At 50.7% G+C, this 17991-nt stretch overlaps 1 protein-coding gene and 1 long non-coding RNA gene across 5 annotated transcripts in view; one reads left to right on the forward strand and one right to left on the reverse strand.

The window, feature by feature from the left end:
- Positions 1–17991, reverse strand: part of LOC309635739 — a 191839-nt gene that overhangs the window by 80533 nt on the left and 93315 nt on the right. The window lies entirely within an intron of this gene.
- The window catches only part of TSPAN15 (tetraspanin 15), a 49856-nt gene that overhangs the window by 24485 nt on the left and 7380 nt on the right, over positions 1–17991 (forward strand). For 2 of the 4 annotated variants that reach the window (XM_082407319.1, XM_082407317.1), the window contains exons 2-4: positions 4966–5151; positions 6408–6482; positions 15508–15603. In XM_082407319.1, coding sequence (XP_082263445.1) covers positions 4966–5151; positions 6408–6482; positions 15508–15603 — 357 coding nt within the window. The remainder of the gene's footprint in view (positions 1–4965; positions 5152–6407; positions 6483–15507; positions 15604–17991) is intronic. The other 2 variants (XM_082407318.1, XM_082407320.1) reach the window with 2 other exon arrangements.

The following is a 17991-nucleotide window of genomic DNA, read 5'->3' on the forward strand; positions in this document are numbered from 1 at the left end:
CAGGAAGCCCACCTTGATTTTCTGATGTTTCCTTTCTCCCCCTCAGTTTTGTTCAAATTCCCAGAGCCTTCCCCATTGGAGGGATTGCAGCATGCTTACCGTAGACCTGAGGTTCTTCCTCTTTTTTCGTGACAGGAACATTTCAGTTAAAGGCTAATGAAAGTAAAGATTGACTTTTTTCTCCATCCCCAGTTCAAAGACCCCTGAATTCCATTCATCAGGCCATAGAGATCATTTCTAGCCTCTTAATCTCCCCTCCTCCAGACTTAGCCCATTGTGTAGTCTTGGGACCCCTTGTGACCCCCAGGGTCTGGAACACAATAGGTGCCTGGCATGTGCCTTTGTGGGTAAAAATAGTCCTTGCAGGTCCCCTCGAAGTACAGACCTGCCCCAGCTGGGGGTAAGCCAGCTGAGACCAGATGCTTCCTGAAGGAGGGGACGATGCAGGTGCTAGAATGCCTCACACGGCCTCCTGCTTCCCAGCAGCTGCGTGAAGCTGGGCCTCAGCCTGCAGAGGAAGAAGCCGGTTCCAGGCTGCAGGGCTCAGAGGGGACCTTTGGGCCTGGTTCACAATGGGCGACAGGGCTCCTATGCAGCCTGTTGAAGATGCCATGTGGCTTGCAAAGTCTGGGGCTCTGGTCCTGGCCCGTGGGCTACCAGCAGCATGTTCTTTGCCTCTTTGGCCCCAAATGGGCATGGCCGTGTGCCCCTCATCCCCAGCCATGTTTAGCTGAAGCTGTCCTGCTTGCCAAATGGGCCATTTACTTCCTGCGCTGGAGCTGGAGTGGCCGGCCCCTGAAGAGAGACTATAATTAGCAGAGAAGAGTGGATGGAATTGCACGCTAGCATCAACAGTTAATTTTATACTCACATGGAAACATAAACTGATGTCCTTGGAGATGTAAATATCATTTGGAAATCTTGAAGTGCCTGGGAAGGGTATGCCGGCCTCTCCCCGTGCCTACTGCCCCTGGAACCCTTGAACGAGGAGCCCGGATCAGCGTGTGCTGTGTGCCAAGCTGCCTTGGGGACTGCCTGCTGGCCGCTGGGAGGGCTGGACCAGGAGACACGAGCCTGTGATGGCTCAGTACACAGTGGTGCGGGAGTCCAGAGGTTTGGGTCTGCATTTGCCACAGTAGCTTTCCTTTGGCTTTAGTGGTCTGGAAATTTTGCAAGGCTGACTAGCAAGGAAAATGTGATCTTTTGTAATAGGAGGGAGATCAGACCAAAGGAAATTTTGTTTCCTCCCAGCAAGGCTGTTCTGGAGTGTCCCGGGAGCTTATAAAAATAGAAGAAGCCACTGACTGCCTGTACAAAGAGGGCTGGGGTCAATTCTGCTCAGAATGGAGGCCAATGACAGCTTTGGTGTTTTGGAGATGGTTTACAGTACTTTAATTCAAAAGCATAGCCTCAAGCGGGAAGGAGGGAGGGGGACAGGCTAGGGCACTGGGAAGATGTCAGGGCCTGTGTCCATCCTGCCCAAGAAGAGCTTTTTTTTTTTTTACAACAGGAAACATAGAACTCTCAAAAGTATATGGAATCAATCCTGAAAATATTAAGATGTTATCTTGTTGGTTCAGTGACAACCTGAGAATCGTACTTTCCACCAAGATAGAGGGTAAAGCCCCATCTCTGTTGCCCCCATGGCCTTGCATATTGGCTGCACTTCTGCCTGGGCTCTGAAGATGTCACCTCTTTGTGGGGTTCTTCTTTAACCGTCATCCCCAGCTCCGGGGTGGAAGGATCTCTGGGCTCTGTGTCTGGTTCAGGGTTAGGGTTGAGTGAGTGATTGAGTGAGTGATTTCTTGTAATTGCACTAATTCGGAAGGGGAGAATTTGGCTCTCTAAAGCTGCTTGCCCTTGTTCTCAGGGGACCCACAGGGCTTAGGCCAGCCTTGAACAATGATTTCACCATGTTCTGGGTTTTGGAGCATGAACTGACCAAATAACTCTGGTTAATCTTTCTCTATCAAAGGTAGATTTTATTTCCTGTGGTCCCCATTTTCCTATAGAGGGCTGTGTGTGTGTGTGTATGTGTGTGTGTGTGTGTGTGTGTGTGTGTGTATGTGTGTGTGTGTGTGTATCCTGTCTTATAAATTTAAAAATTTACCAAACTGGGTAATTTGGATGACATCATTTCACTCACGGTTTTCCTGATATGGCCAACTTGTTAATAAGTGGCTCACGGCCAAGTTTGTCAATGCCTTTCGCACCTTTTGGCCCATGTGTGTTGGGAAGGCATTCCTTCTAGACCAGGGGAGTGGGTCTCAGTAGTCCCAGATTATCCTCTCAAACTAAGGGGAATGACACTTAGCTGTGAAATACAGCAGAACCCTGGACCCGAGGGAGAGGGCTTCCCAGTAATCCTCTGTTACCCAGTGTTTCTAAGCAAGATTGGTCTGTTTGACTTTTGGCATCCCCGCCACTTGTCAAAGCTTAGGAGAAGCAGGCACTTCCCTTTACCCAGGACAGTCTTGGTGCTCTTTAGAAGGCAGTCAAGGGGATCTACTTTGAGGGCACACTGTAGTCAATTTAAGGCGGGGGTTAGACCAGGAGTAACTCGAGGAGCCGACACCTCCTCAGTGTTCCGGATGTTGACTCTAGGGTAGCTGTGCTCATGGCGCATCTGGCCCACATCTTGTCTGTATTATCCCTCATTTCCTTTACTCAGACCTTTGCTGACAGCACCATGGCTTCCAGCTCCTCTCCCACACTGCCTTCTGCTCTGTGAAGTCCAGTGTATCTGCTCTCGGGAATGTGTGGCCCGGAAAGTCAGAATCCTTGGACGGGAAGGAGGCTGGGTAGACAGCGGCAGACTCAAACCCAAGGGGATCTGTTGGGAAGCCTGGCTTGCATCCATTCGACAGACATTGATTGTAAGTGCCTGTTGTACTTCCTAAATGTCAGGACTGTTCTGGGTGCTGGCGATGCCCGAAATGGTCGAAAATCCCTCCTAGCATGGAGCTTATGTTCTTGTCGGGAAGACAAACAATTAAAAAATAAAACAGGGCTTCCCTTGTGGCGCAGTGGTTGAGAATCTGCCTGCCAATGCAGGGGACACGGGTTCGAGCCCTGGTCTGGGAAGATCCCACATGCCACGGAGCAACTGGGCCCATGAGCCACAACTACTGAGCCTGCGCGTCTGGAGCCTGTGCTCCACAACAAGAGAGGCCGCGATAGTGAGAGGCCCGCGCATCGCGATGAAGAGGGGCCCCCGCTCACCGCAACTGGAGAAAGCCCTCACACAGAAACGAAGACCCAACACAGCCAAAAATAAAAATAATAAATAAATAATAAATAAAAAAATTAAAAAAAATTAAAAATAAAAAAATAAAACAAAAAATGTAGTATGTTAAATACTTGCAATTACAAGGGAAAAACATAAAACAGGAAAATGGGATCGGGAGTTTCAAGGAGAGGGATTTTCTACATTTAAACAAGATGACCTCAAAGGCCTCACTGAGCAGGTAACAATTGAGCAAAGATGGGAAGGAGGTGACGGAGGGAGCCATAGAGCCATATGGAGATCAGGAGGAAGAGCATTCCAGGCAGTGGGAACAGCCTGTGCAAAGGCCCTGGGGTGGCACACTTCGTGTGTTTGACCAGCGGTGAGGAGCCCCATGCAGTTAAAGCAGAGTGAGGAAGTGGGGGGAGTGAGAAGTGAGCTCAGACAGGCTGTGTAGGCTGTGATTAGGGTTGTGGCTTTTACTCTTGGCGCATAGAGTACCAGCCTGCCCTGATTAGGTTTCGCCTGTCACTCTGGTGTGGAGAACGGGGTGAAGGGGGCCAGTTAGAACACTATAGCGGATCCCAGTGCAATGTGGCAGTGCAGCCACAGATTCATCTGAGGGTTCAGGGTGATGTCAGCTGCTAAGTCTCCCTGAAGATTTAGTATGAGAGTTTTCAGGCTGAGAGCAAAAAAAGGGGTTCCCCCAAGGGCTTTTTTTGGCCTGTTTTTTTCTGATGGGTTGTTACAGTGGTCACCTTTCCACCGTTAGGAAAGTTGATGATGAAGAATTCCCCGGAAAAGCTCTCCTGCTCCAACTTTCGGCCTTCCCGATAGTCTTTCTGAAGATAAATTCCATGTTTATGGTGCTGAGTGAAATGCACATCTCCCTGAGCAATTCTGAAATTTCCCTTGGTGACCTGCCTGTGTAATACACATCCCAGGGGCCCCAGGCTTTCAGACTTACAGTGTTTCCAGTTTCCTTATCTCACAAAAGCCTTGCAAAAACCTGTGGGGTGAGCAGGGCAGAAATGATAAACTTCAGCCATTTTTCAGATGAGAACCCAGACTCATGTGGTCCAATGCCTATCCAACGCCCAGGGTTAGCAAGTGGCACAGCCGGGACTCGAACCCAGGTTCTCTGACCCTCTAGCCAGTGGCATTTTTCCTGACTCGCCAGTACCTTCTTCTAAAGCAGCATTTCCAAATAGGGTCTGTATTAGTTTGCTAGGGCTGCCATAACAAAGTGCCACAGACTGGGTGGCGTAAACAACAGAGGTTTGTTGTCTTGCAGTTCTGGAGGCCAGAAGTCCAAGATGAAGGTGTGGGCAGAGTTGGTTTTCTCTGAGGCCTCTCTCTTTGGGTTTGTAGATGGCTGTCTTCTCCCTGGGTCTTCACACGGTCTTCTCTCTGTGTGTGTCTGCGTCCTAATCTCCTCTTCTTCTAAGGACAACATTTGTATTGGATCAAGGCCTAGTCATAAGACCTCATTTTAACGTAATTACCTCTTTAAAGCCTCGGTCTCCAAGTACAGTCCCGTTCTGAGGTACTGGGGGTTAGGGCTTCAGCATGTGAATCTGGGGGGACACAGTTCAGCCCATAACAGGTTCCCTCACGTCCAGTCCCCTGAGGTGAGCCCCTCTAACGGCTGACACCACAGCCCTCGGACGAGCCCTTTGTAGGAAAATCACACGACTGCCAGTCTTTCTCCTCTCTCACTCCTTGCTTTCTTGCTGCAGCTGATCGGGGGCCTGGTCCTGTCAGTGGGGGTCTATGCAGAGGTCGAGAGGCAGAAATACAAAACCCTGGAAAGTGCGTTTCTGGCCCCGGCCATCATCCTCATCCTCCTGGGGGTTGTCATGTTCATCGTGTCCTTCATCGGCGTGCTGGCTTCCCTTCGCGACAACCTGTGCCTTCTCCAAGCGGTGAGTCCGCCCCACGCACCCCTCGGCCACTGCTGGTGGTGGGGTCCTTGGCGTCCCCAGGAGAGCTGGGGAGAGCACCCCTGGGCCCTTGGGCATCCCAGTTATTCAGTCCTTGCCTCAAACCAGCTCTTTCAGAGGGTTTCCTGGGTCAGCCTGTCTGTGCACGTTGGCCCAAGAGTGCCCAGCCTCCTCCACTTCTGCGTAGAAAGGCTGATTTGAATACTGTTCTTCTTACTTAAACCCTGTGTTGGTCTGGACTGTCGGTTGGAGGTGGGAGAAAGCACACTCAAATGAGAGCAGGCAAACCCAAGAAAAGTTGTTGGTGGTGAGTCAGTAGCTCACGTAACCAGCAGGCCCATACTGGGTCCGGGGGTTTAGACGCCGCCCTCGGGCTCTCTCTCTTGCCACCTCCCAGCTGGACGCCCGATGCTGTTCTCAGGCTCTCTTTGCAGTGGTGGCCAGCAGCCTCAGGCCAACAGTCCTTATGGTTCTTGATTCCAGGGAATCTTTCCTGGTAACTCTGGCCAAGGTCCTAGGACTCTGATGGGCCTGCTTGGCCAAGTGCCTGCCCTGGGGTCAGGGGGGTGTCAACCCCCCTACCCCCCTTACTGGCGGGAGATGGATGGCTCCCCAAAGTGGGGGGTGCCGGGCAGGAGGATCTGTTTTCTCTGCATCCACGTGTGTGTTTGACCTCATTGTCCCCTTCACACGGGAAGCCCCTAAAAGCCCCTATGAGGATAGTCTTGGTGCTGCCTGAGCCTGGAAGTTATTGACATCAGTTTGGACAATGCCTGTTTCTGTGATAAAGGGGGGTGTATCCTCTAAGCCTCAGGCATCCCCTCGCCCACCCTGGGGGTCTGGGAAGCCACTGTGGAGAGCCTCTGCAGGCAGAGCTGGAAATGCTGCCCAGGCCTGTCTCCTCTGGGTCAGCCAGAGCGAGGACCAGCTCTGCTTGCGGTGGGGCGTGGGTGGAGGGGATCGCGTTTCTCCACCTAGACCCTGCTGAGGACCCCGGGGACAAACCTTGATAACAGTCTGGCTGGGACATCTGAGTCACTCTTCCTGACCACTAGCTCCAGCGACAGGCTTTCCCGGGAATGTCTGTCCACATCCTGTGTCCTCACAGGAGGAAGGGGCGAAAGGCCCAGGAGCCGATACGAGCTCCGAGAGAGATGATTCTCCTTATTGCGCTTGACCTCGGAGCAGATGGCACTTCTCCTTCCCCTCTAGGTGAATCTCTGAATTTTGTTTTCCAGTTTATGTACATCCTTGGGATTTGCCTCATAATCGAGCTCATTGGTGGCGTGGTGGCCTTGATCTTCCGGAACCAGGTGGGCCTCTGGCGCATTTATTAGCCATGTGTATGCTAGTCACCCACTGTGTGGGTGCCCAGGGCTGCAAACTGGGGGTGCAGCAGAGAGCTGGGCAGATAATCCCTCGTGGAACATCCATTGGGCTGGGGCGACGGGCACTGAACAGGTAAACCGGAGAACAAGAAAACAAAACAGGCTGATAGCAGAGTGCCTGGGGTGGAGGCGGGGAGGACGCTGCTGAAAAGGAGCCAACCAGCTAAGGCTCAGAGGGAACAGAGGTCCAGGCGGAGGGAGCCACTGAGGCAGAGGGGAGCTTGGCGGGTCTGTGCACAGTGTGGAGGCCGCTTGGCTGAAACAGGTGAGTGATGGGGAGGGGGTAGAAGGTGAAGTTGGAAGGGCTGGCCAGGGCAGATCAGGTAGGGCCTTGGATTTTTTTTTTAAAGGCAGTAGGAAGCCTTTGGAGAGTTTTATGCTGGGAAGTGATGTGATCTGATTCACATTTTACTTGCTGCTGAATGGAGAGTGGACAGTAGGGAGACCAGCTGCGTGGGCCTTAACCACAGGCATGTCTACACCCTTGGAATCCAGGGGTCTTCTTCCTGTTTTATGATGGAAGGGGAGATTCCCATCATATTGATGGAGTCATTGAGGCACAGAGAGGTTAAGAAGCCCTCCTAAGAGCGCACAGGAAGATGGAGGCAGCTCAGGGATGCTTTCCAATCTTTTTTTCAGTTCTTTTTTTCTCTCCTGCCCCAGCTTTATGGGGAATAATTGACAAATAAAATTGTGATATATTTAAACTGTACAGTGTGATGATTTGGTATATGTATACATTGTGAAAGGATTACCACAATCAAGTTAATTAATACATCCATCACCTCAAATAATTAACTTTTTTTTTTTTTTTTTGGTGAGAATACTTAAGATCTGTTCCCTTAGCAAATTTCAAATGTATAATACAGTATTATTAACTATAGTCAGCATGCTGTACATTAGATCCTCAGAGCTTATTCATCTTATAACTGGAAGTTTGTACCATTGACCTACATCTCCGTATTTCGCCCACCTCCTATCCTCTGGCAACCACTTTTCTACTCGCTGGTTCTATGAGTTTGATTTTTTTTTTTTTTTTTTTAGACTCCACATATAAGTCACTCCATATAGTGTTTGTCTTTCTCTGTCTGACTTATTTCACCTAGTATAACACCCTCAAGGTTCACCCATGTTGCCACAAGTGGCAGGTTTTCCTTCTTTTTTATGGCTGAATAATATTCCATTATATATACATTATATATATATATATATATATATATATATATATATATATACACACACACACACACACACACACACAATGGAGAATATATGTATATCTATATATCTACATATCTGTATCTTTCTCTATATATGTATATATCTCACATCTTTATCCATTCATCTGGCAACAGACACTTAGGTTGTTTCCATATCTTGGCAATTGTGAATCATACTTCAATGAACATGAGAGTTCTTTTCCTGGCAGATAACTCTTTGAGATAGTAATTTCATTTCCTTTGGATATATACCTGCAAGTGGGATTGTACCACATATGGTAGTTCTATTTTTAATTTTTTGAGGAATCATCATACTGTTTTCCATAATGATTGTACCAATTTACACTCCCATCAACAGTGTACAAAGGTTCCCTTTTCTCCTCACCAACATTTGTCTCGTTTTTTGATAATAGACATTCCAACAGGAGTGAGATAATATCTCATTGTGGTTTCAGTTTGCATTTCCCTGATGTTTAGTGATGTTGAGCATCTTTTCATATACCTGTTGGCCATTTGTATGTCTTCTCTGGAAAAGTATCTATTCAGGTTCTCTGCCTGGTTTTTACTCAGATTACAGTTGACCCTTGAACAACATGGGTTTGAAATGTGTATGTCCACTTATACACAGATTTTTTTCAATAAATATAGTACCCGTATTTCATTTTACAGATCTTTAAATAACTAACTGTGAGGAAAAGTTTATGTTCGGTTAGAGATCACAATATGTGGAGTCAAAAGAACTAGTGTTTGAGTCCTGATTCTATTTAAGCTGTTTTAGCTTCCTGCCCTTGGGTGAGTTATTTATCATTTCCTTTGTTTTTGAGGCAGAAATGCAGTATGCAGATTTTCAACTGTGTTGGGCGTTGGCATCCCTAATCTCTGCAATGTTCAAGGGTCAACTGTATTTGTTTTTTTTGCTATTCAGTTGTAAGGGTTCCTTGTATATTTTGAATATTAACCTCTTATCAGATATATGGTTTACAAATATTTTCATTGTTTGCCTTTTTACTTTTTTGATTATTTTGCCGTGCAGAAACTTTTTTGTTTGATGTAGTCCCACTTATTTATTTTTGCTATAGGCGACATTGCCTATATGTTTGATGTCAGATCCAAAAAATCACTGCTAAGACCAATGTCAAGGAGTTTTTCCCTATATTTTCTTCTAGGAGTTCCACAATTTCAGGTCTTATATTTAAGTCTTTCATTCGTTTTGAGTTGATCTTTGTCTATGGTATAAGATAAGGGTCTAATTTCATTCTTTAGCATGTGGATTTCCAGTTTTCTCAAAACCATTTATTAAAGAGATTGTCCTTTCCCTGTTGTATATTCTTGGCATCTTTGCTGGAAATTAGTTGACCATATATGTGTGGGTTTATTTCCAGGCTCTCTATTCTGTTCCATTGACCTATGTGTCTATTTTTATGTCAGCACCATACTGTTTTGGTAACTATAGCTTTGCAATATTGAAATCATGAAGAGTGATGCCTCTAGCTTTGTTCTTCTTGCTCAAGATTGCTTTGGCTATTGGGGGTTTGTTGTGGGTCCATATGAATTTGAGGATTTTTTTTTCTATTTCTGTGAAAGATGCCATCTGAATTTTGATAGGGTTTGCATTGAATCTGTAGATTGCCTTGTCCCATTGGTTGTCTTTCCAATCTAGTTTTGCTACCTGTTCCTCCCTTTTTCTCTTTTCTACTTTTCAGACCATCTGCTCTGGGCTGGCAGTTCCAGGGTATTGGTTCATTTTTCAGCAGCCTTGAGGGGAGAGAGATGTTTATTCCATTTGCGAATGGAGATGCTTTTTTGTGCAGTCAGCAGGGCTCCTGGCCAGCCCACAGCTTTCCAGAGTTATGAGTGCTTTACTGACTGGAGCCCAGGTCCAGGCCAGGGTTAGCAGCGTCAGTGGTTTAATAAACAATCCCCTAAGTGAACAGCAGTTCTGGTTTCCCAGGTGCTTTCACAAAGGCGGATGACTTATGTTCCAGTGCCGGGTAGGTCAACAGGGGCTGTGACACCACTCCTTGCCAGGGAGAGAACTGAGCTAAGACGAAACCTCCAGGGACCCTTAGTCCTTACAGCTGAGGATACTGTGGGCCTGAGGTCAGGGGTGAGAGTTTCCATTATCCCCAAACCCTGAGGGCACCACGGGGTGAAGTGTGTTCCTTCCCCTGGGATGGGTTGTCCCCTTCATGGGGCCCTGTCAGGGGAAGGTCTCAGTGTGCAACCCAGGAAGGACCTTCACCTTCAGGGCTCCCAGCTCTTTGGAGGCTCAAGATGGGCTGTGCTGTCATATGATACATAATTCAAAAAATTTAAAAATGAGATACTAAACTAAGTGCAGTAAGATCTCCACAATGAAAAAAATAGGCCTGGAAAAATCTGGAAGGAAATAGAAATATTAACATATTAATTCATATCTCCTCTGAGAGATGGGACTCTTTTTTTTCCCTAGCTCCCAAATTTTCTTTTTCTTTTTTTATAATCAAGGGGGAAAATACCATATAAAGAAAAATAATGTCCCTGCCAACTGTAATGCCATGCGATTTTGTAAAACGAGAAATGGGCCAATGGTGAGGATAGGGAAGGAGCTGCCTGGCTGTTGATGGTGGCAGAAAGGGGCAGCGTGCGATGGAGGAAGATGTGAGGCACAGTCAAGGTCAGGTTCCAGGAGGAGGTGAGTTCCCAGCTCCAGTTTTTCTTCACCAAGAGGAGAAGACAGATTTCTCTGAATCACAGTGTAACAAGTTCAGTCTCCAGCCCTTCAGGCTACCTCTTAACTCTAAGAATCCACTTGTGGTGACACATGAGGACAAGTCATCAGGCTAATAACTTCACACAGGGTTCTCAGGAAGGTGCACAGACCATGGCCACTGCCAGGCAGCGAAAGATAAACAGACTCCCGAGTGTAAGGAAGAAACTCTCCACCAACCGCTGCCCCTGGGGGAGGTTTCTGCTGCCAGGCATGACCCAGTAGTTGGACTGAAGCAGCTTTTCTGCTTGTGCAGGGTCGAGTGGCTGTGCGTTGGAGAGCTGGGTGCAGAGCTGGTGGCCCCAAGGGCCCGGGCATTAGAAGCAGGAGAAGTGCAGCACCTTGAACCCAGTGGGGGGCGGAGAACCTGAATGACCGCCACAGCTGTCTGGGTCTCACCGCTCTTGACCTGCCATCACCCCAGCTTGTCCCGAGCCTCTCTGGAGGGTGTCGGGAGTTTTGGAGGTGGGCAGCTCCTGCCTGTGTGTTCCCAGCCAGGTAGGGCTGAGCAGGGACACCCAGAGGGCACTGGGCTGTAGCTGGTACGCCTTTACCCATCCCCGACCTCCTTCGCTCTACCACCAGAACAGTCAGGGGAGCGACCACTTTCCTGGCCTTGATCAGAAGGTGCTGTGGTCACACCCAACACCAGGCCATGGAATGATGGGCAGCACCCAGCCTGTTTATCATGGCACTGCCACTAGCAGGCTCTGGGTGTGACCATGAGGTCAGGGCAGGGAGAAAGGAGATAGCATGGCCTGCTTGGCTGAGCACCTGAGCATATATATATCCTTCCCACCCAGAAGAAAGTAGAGAAAGTTCTGCACTGATGTGGACATATTCCCACAGCTGGTGCCTCCCACTGTGGGAGTGAGAGCTGGAGCCCCAAACACCTGGGAGACCAAAGCATAACCCTCCCCTACCATGGGGATTAATCCTGTGACCTCCAGCCGGGTATTCCAGAGAACCTTGCAGAGTTTGCACCTCTTTCTTTCTCACTCCCTGGGTTCCTCTCAACCCTTGGTTGTCTGATGGGGCCCATCTCAGGGCTGGAGCAGAGACTGGGGTCTGGAGGCAACGAGGATAAATCCCCACCTTCTGGGGGTACTGAGGGGAGCCCAGAGATGCTGGCTCAGCCCAGGCGCTAAGGGAGGAGGGAAGTCCTAGGCTGAGCACCCGCCTCTGCGTTATGAGAGCTGAGCTGCCAGCTATTGGGCCTCCCCAGCATGGGCCTCAGAAGCTGACATGAAGCGATGGAAGCCGGCTGGCAGCCTGTAGGAAACGAGGACAGCCCCGTCCCCAGAGGCCTGGTGGGAGGCTCCGGCTGCCAGCCCTTCCACTCTTGCCTTTCTGCCCCTCGGCCTCCCGTCCTGGGGGAGCTGCTGCCCCACGCCCCCCACCCCTCCAGTTCCTCATTTATTTAGGCTAAAAAAAAAAGGCTTTATTGATATTTAATTCACATGCCATACAATTCACTCATTTAAAGTGTACATTCAGATATGTGCAACCATCACCTCTGTCGATTTTAGAACATTTTCATGACCTCCAGAAGAAATCTGACATCCCTTAGCTATTCTCCTCATTCATTTAAAAACTCTCCAAGTGCCTCCACTGAGAGCAGTGATGCAGAGGCTTCAGATATCTTTAAAACTAGATTAAAAGAAAGAACTAGAAAGGGCAGTTCTTTGTAGCTTGAGTCTGGTACGTTGAACAATGTGCTCTGAAAATCCCATGGCCTTTGATGTTTGCTTACTCTTTGCTTAATTTAGCCCGGGCCACGTGCCTCTGAGGCCATGCCAGCCATTTGTGAAAGGTGGTTTTCTAGTCCTCATTGGCGCTGCCCCTGCTGTGTGACCTGGTTTAGAGCAGGGTGGGGCTGGCACTGGGTGCGTTTGGCCTCTGGATGCAGCAGAGGAAGCCAGAATTCTCTTTTCCTTTCCACGCTCCCACAGGGCACGTCCTCTGAGTGGCTCCCCCAGTCCCTCAGAATGTCGTGGGATATAGCACCGTGCTTTACAGTTAATTAGAGTGAATTAATGACCTGCACGACCTCCACCCCCACAGGAACCACCCAAGCATTCTACACGTCTCCCTGGCGCGGGCACGCACACGCACATGCGCGGTGCCGAAGGCAGTGCACACGTGCGAGAACCAGCACAACCCAAAGAGCTCTCTGGTGGGAACTGGGGGCAGCTGCCGCCCGTGGAGCCTGGGGCCATCTGTTCCTCCTGTCCATCCCGAGAGGCCTCCAGCGGGGCCTCCCTTCCCCACAGGGCCCCGGTTCAGCTAGCCAGATGGAAGGCCTGATTTGCACAATGAGGGCTCTTTTGGAGTCCGTGCCTTTGGAAAATGCTCAGAGACTGAGGTGGTTTGGGGAGAGAGGTCAGGGCTGCTCACCAAAGAGGGAGGGAGAGCCTTTCCCCTTTTGGGCCACTGAGCGTCCCCTCTGCCGCCTGTCTTCCTGCCTGCCCTGGGCCTCCTGCCCTCATCCCACCCTGTTTCCTAACAGCATGTGACCCAGTGGGAGGGCTGAGGGGTGAGCCGCTGGAGGGGCTGGGAGGTGGCCAGTGGGCTGGGGTAGGTGGACCGGGACGGTCTGCAGTGCCTTGAGAGTGGAAGGAAGCCACCCCGCCTCCCATGAGTGTGGCCCTAGACATGTCCCTGACCTTGGACATCAGCCCCTGCACCTCAGTTCAGCCAAGGGCCCCTTACACCATGCCATTTAATGCTGCGAGCTCATTCCCTTGCCCTACCCTGGGCGACAGACTGATCCTGCCTGGTGTCCTGTTTTCTTCGACACCCCCAACCATGCTCCAGCTGGCTGGCCTGTCCCTTCGTCACCCAGAGGAGCAGGTACCCAAGGTCGGAAAGGCTGCAGGACCTGGGGGCCTCTGGGAAGGGTGGCCTGAGGCCAGGCAGCTTCCTGCTCTGCCCAGGTCGAGTGGCCAGCAAGCAGCTCTTCCACTGAGCCCCTGCCCTGGGATCCAGTGCCAGACCTGGGCAGGGCTGAGGGCTGGTGACTGCAGAGCCTCTCACATGGGAAGGGGGCTGGCCCTGTGCCTCCTGAGGCCTGCAGCTCTCAGGTCTGCTCCTGAGCGGCTGATTATCATCAGCAGAGGGTTTTCCTTCTGACCACAGAGATAGGTTTCCCTGAGCCAGTCTCCTTTGTCACCCTGGCTTTGAGCAGTGTGTGAATTTCAGGAAGAAGGTGGCTGTCACATCCTTCATTCCTCTCTTTTTGATACTGGAGATGGTTTGGGGAGATGGCCGCAATCTGAACCTTGGGTTCTTATCTTGGCTTCTATTTTTCTTTTTTCTGTTTTCCATATTAACTTTAATAACTGGTAACACATGACCTTTTATGAGTCTAAGATTGTTAATATTGTTTCTCATTTTACAGAGGAGTTACCTTGGATAACCTATCCCCACACAGAGTTTTTGTTTTTGTTTTTAATTTTTATTGGAGTATATAGTTGATTTACAATGTTGTGTTAGTTTCTGGTGTAAAGCAAAGTGAATCAGTTATACATATACTTATCTTGGCTTCTTAAAGTGTATCAGGCCGGGAGTTTGACGCTTTGGTTCCAGCATCTCTCTGCCAGTGATCAGCAGGGTGACCTTGGACACGTCACATCACCTCTTTGGGCTGCAGGGTGTTTGTGAGGGGTCCCAGGCTAAGGCCTAGCTCTTGGACAAGACTTAGGGCCTTAATTTCTTCTGGGATCAGCCATTTTCCACTGATGACGTAATGGGTATGAAGTGGTACCATAGGGTATGTGTCTCCTGGAAAAAGAAGGACCTATCATAATAACAGCAGGACTTACTATGTGCCTGGCATCCTGCTGAGCACTTTTGTAGATTTAGTTTATTTGAATCTCCAACCTCTCCCAGGCAGAGGATTCTCCCCCACCCCCAGCCCCCATTCTGTAGAGGAAGAAATGGAGGCCCGGAAGTTGAATGAAGTGCCTGAGGCCTGCGCGGCTGCAGGGAGTGTTCTTGACCATGAGGCTTGACAGCCCCTCGCAGCCTAGTGTTTGAGCTTCAGAGCTCGAAGGTGTCTTAAACGTAGGCCTGCAGGGTTAGTTCACAAGTGGGAAACTGAGGCCCAGAGAGGAGGAGTAGCTGTGATGAGGCCTGCAGTCCCAGGCTGGGGCCTGGAACCCAGGGCCCTGTTGTCCCCGTGTACCCTGAGGGCGCCTCCCCTGGGAATCGTCCGGCTCCAGAGCTGAGAATGCACCCTTTGTGCCAGCACAATCTCTGATGATACACGGGCCTCCCTGCTCTGAAAGCCCTGATTGTCGCTGCGAGTGCGGAGCTGGGCTGCCCACGCTCCCGCCCCATCCCTTCCTGCTGTGGGGCCTTTTGTGCTCCTGGATCCCAGTACAACAGCCGGGCTGTTGATCCAGAAGGCCCAGTGTGACTGGGAGAGGGCGGCCTGCCAGCGCCCTTCCCGGTGGGGATTGTCCCAGCCCGAGAGGGAGGTGGGCCCTGTCATCTCCCTGCAGCGACAGAGAGAGGCCTGGAGGAGAGTCAGGAGACCTGGTTTCCAGTCCTGGCCGGGCCCCTAACCAGAGTTGAGACCTGCTCGGTGATCTGGGGAGAATCAAGCTCCCTCTCTGGGCCTCCTAATCTGTAAAACAAGAGCTTGGATAGGAGAGAAGAGTGGAGAGGAGGCCTGGAGGGCAAAGGGAAGGTTCCAGCACAGGCCTGTCTTTGGTAGTAGAAGGAGCACCAGGCCAGGAACCTGGGCAGCTGAGTCCCAGCCCTGGCCTGGGTGGGTTGTTTGATCTGTAAAGGAATGGGGTGCACCAATCCTGCATCCGATGGGCACTGGGGGCATGGAAGGGGTGCTTTGTGCAGGTAGGGACAGGGGCCAGCTGGGCATGTGGGCACTCTGGTTCAATCCCGACTTTTAGGAAATCTCGGGTGGGACTCTGGGGATGTGTGCTCTTCTTCCTTTGTAATTTCTCTGTCTAAATAGACCATCGACTTTCTGAATGACAACATTCGAAGAGGAATCGAGAACTACTATGACGATCTGGACTTCAAAAACATCATGGACTTTGTTCAGAAGGAGGTGAGCCAGGCGCTTTGGGTCAGACCTCTGCCTCCCATGCCCTTTGTCCCCTACTGGGGACCCTGCTCAAGAGGGTGGGGGTTAGGGTCACATGGCTTATCCATTCCCAAAGCAGGTGGCTGGCCAAGTTGGGAGGCAAGGGTGGGCCATGGACAGCCGCCAAGGGTAGGGATGCCAGGGCCTGACCTTCTCAACCAGCTCTCTACCCGTGTGCTTCGCCCACAGTATACTTGCCCTACCTGTTCCTCTCCAGGTACACGGACCCTCCCCTCCTGGAAAAAAAAAAGAACAAGGTCAGGGGTAGCTACAAGCCACCTGGCAGTGTCTCAGGGTGCCCCTCTCCAGTGGGTAAAGATCCTCCTTCTTTGAGGTGGGAGTGACCTCCAAGCCACCCAGTTCAAAGTTCCCTCTGCCAAGACCCTTTAGTGACGGGGAGCTCACTGCCTTGCCAAGTCAAGGACAGCCCCGACGGGGAGAGAGCTCTTCCCCGATTCCATTTCCCCCTGCATGGGGGAACAGAACAAGACTTCTCCTTTTCCTCGATGACACTTCTTTGAATGTGATGATTGTCATTTGGGGATGTCATCCCTCTTCCCAAGGTCCACCCAAATCTGTGGGTGTAATAATAATAGCAGTTGCAGGGCAAGCTGCTGCCCTCGGGGGCTTCTACACATCAATCTCACTTAGTCCTGAGCCTCAGCTTCCTCATCTGCCTCAAGGGGATACTAATGGTCCCTTCCTCTTGGCGTCATTGTGAGATTGCCTTGACCTATTTCAGAGGTGGTTAGAGCAGTGCCAGGCAAGTGATGAGACTTAGGTCAGTGTCAGCTGCAGTGATCGTCATCCTCACGTCCTACTAGGTGAGGACAAGCAGAGTTTGAGGGCCGAGGGCCCACTCAGCCCTGGCAGCGCTTCTTTGGACGTGACCCTGGGGGCGTCAGCTGGCCTGATCCCCGTGCTAGCCCTCAGTGGGGACCAACATCTCACCACACCCAGGGCCACCCGTAGTGGCCACACCCTTGGCTCAGGCCTTCGATGTAGTCACAACAGGTGCAGCCTCTGGGAGGCCCTTCTTTGCCAGGGATGTGCCTGCCAGCTCTGGCCATCAAGTGGAGCAAAATGCTTTTATTGGAACCAATCTTCAGCTGGCTTGCAATTTTCATTTCTTCCAGGGTGGAATGGCAGGATGACTCATGCTCATTGGGCACCCTGCTTGGTGCTGAATGCCTCATGCATGGCTTCCCTTTGTAATTCTCAGCTCAGCTGTGCAAAGCTGGCATTGCTTTTCCTGCTTTACAGTTGAGGGTCTGAGGCCCAGAGAGGCTCATTGACTTGCCCAAAGTCACACAGCATGGAGTGGTAGTGTGAGGATTTGAACTCTGGCCTGATGGCAAAGCAAATGCCCTTTGCACTGTACCCCAAAGAGGCACTTCCAGATCCCTCAAACTGATAACCTAAAAATCTCTATGAGGACTCTGAAAGGGTATCTGCTTTGTGTTTTTACTAAGACCTTGGACCATATCACTCCCCTGGTTAAACCCTGCAGTGACTTTCCATCACTCAGAATACCATCCCAGCTCCCTGCTTGTTCTGGCTGACAAGGCTTTCATGGTCTGGCCTCATGTCCTCCATTCTTGCTGGCTCTGCTCCAGACATGCCTGCTGCTGAAATATAACTACCTCGTCTCTGCATGGGGTCTTTGCATGTCTTGACCGGCTTTTTCCTGTTGTTCATGTTTCAGATTAAATGACATCTCCTCAGGCCTTTCCCGACCTCCCCGCTCCTTCCCCTGTTTGCCGTATCCCTGGTACCCAGCACTACCTCACTGCCCTTTTCACAACGGTGATTCCTCTCTGTCTCCCTCTGCAGATGGGTCCCATATGGGCAGGGCTGTGGTGCTTTTGCTCCCCCTTGTCTCTCTGGCACACAGAACAATGCCCGGCACACACCAGCATCTCAGTGGAGTAACTGCTTCCCCCAGGCGTTGGCATCTGTATAGGGGGAGATGCTAAGCTAAGGGGAAAATGATGCCAGCTGTGCCATCGCTTCAGTCCTGAGCCCAGGCCAGGGTGTGAGGTGTGTGCCCCTTTGCTAAGGGCAGGACAGGCAGAGCTGGGGCAGGTGAGGAGAAGGTCAGTGTGGTTCAGGGACCCCTGGGTTGTGGGGCTTCCCTAGAATCCTAGTCTCTGGGACCTTAAAGGCCAGCTCCTCGGGTTGAGCGCCTGCCCTGGGGATGTGAAGATGGAGTCCGGTTGTCAAGGAAGGACGTTCCCTCCAGTGTTTAGTCACCACCCCGCTATCCCACCAAAAGGCTACCCAGCCTTGGCTTTGCATGCCTCTCCAGTGACGGGTCACTCAGTACCTACTGGGCAACCATGCCGCTTTTGG

Source organism: Balaenoptera borealis (assembly GCF_965194805.1).
Source record: "Balaenoptera borealis genome assembly, chromosome: 10".
Classification (NCBI taxonomy): domain Eukaryota; kingdom Metazoa; phylum Chordata; class Mammalia; order Artiodactyla; family Balaenopteridae; genus Balaenoptera; species Balaenoptera borealis.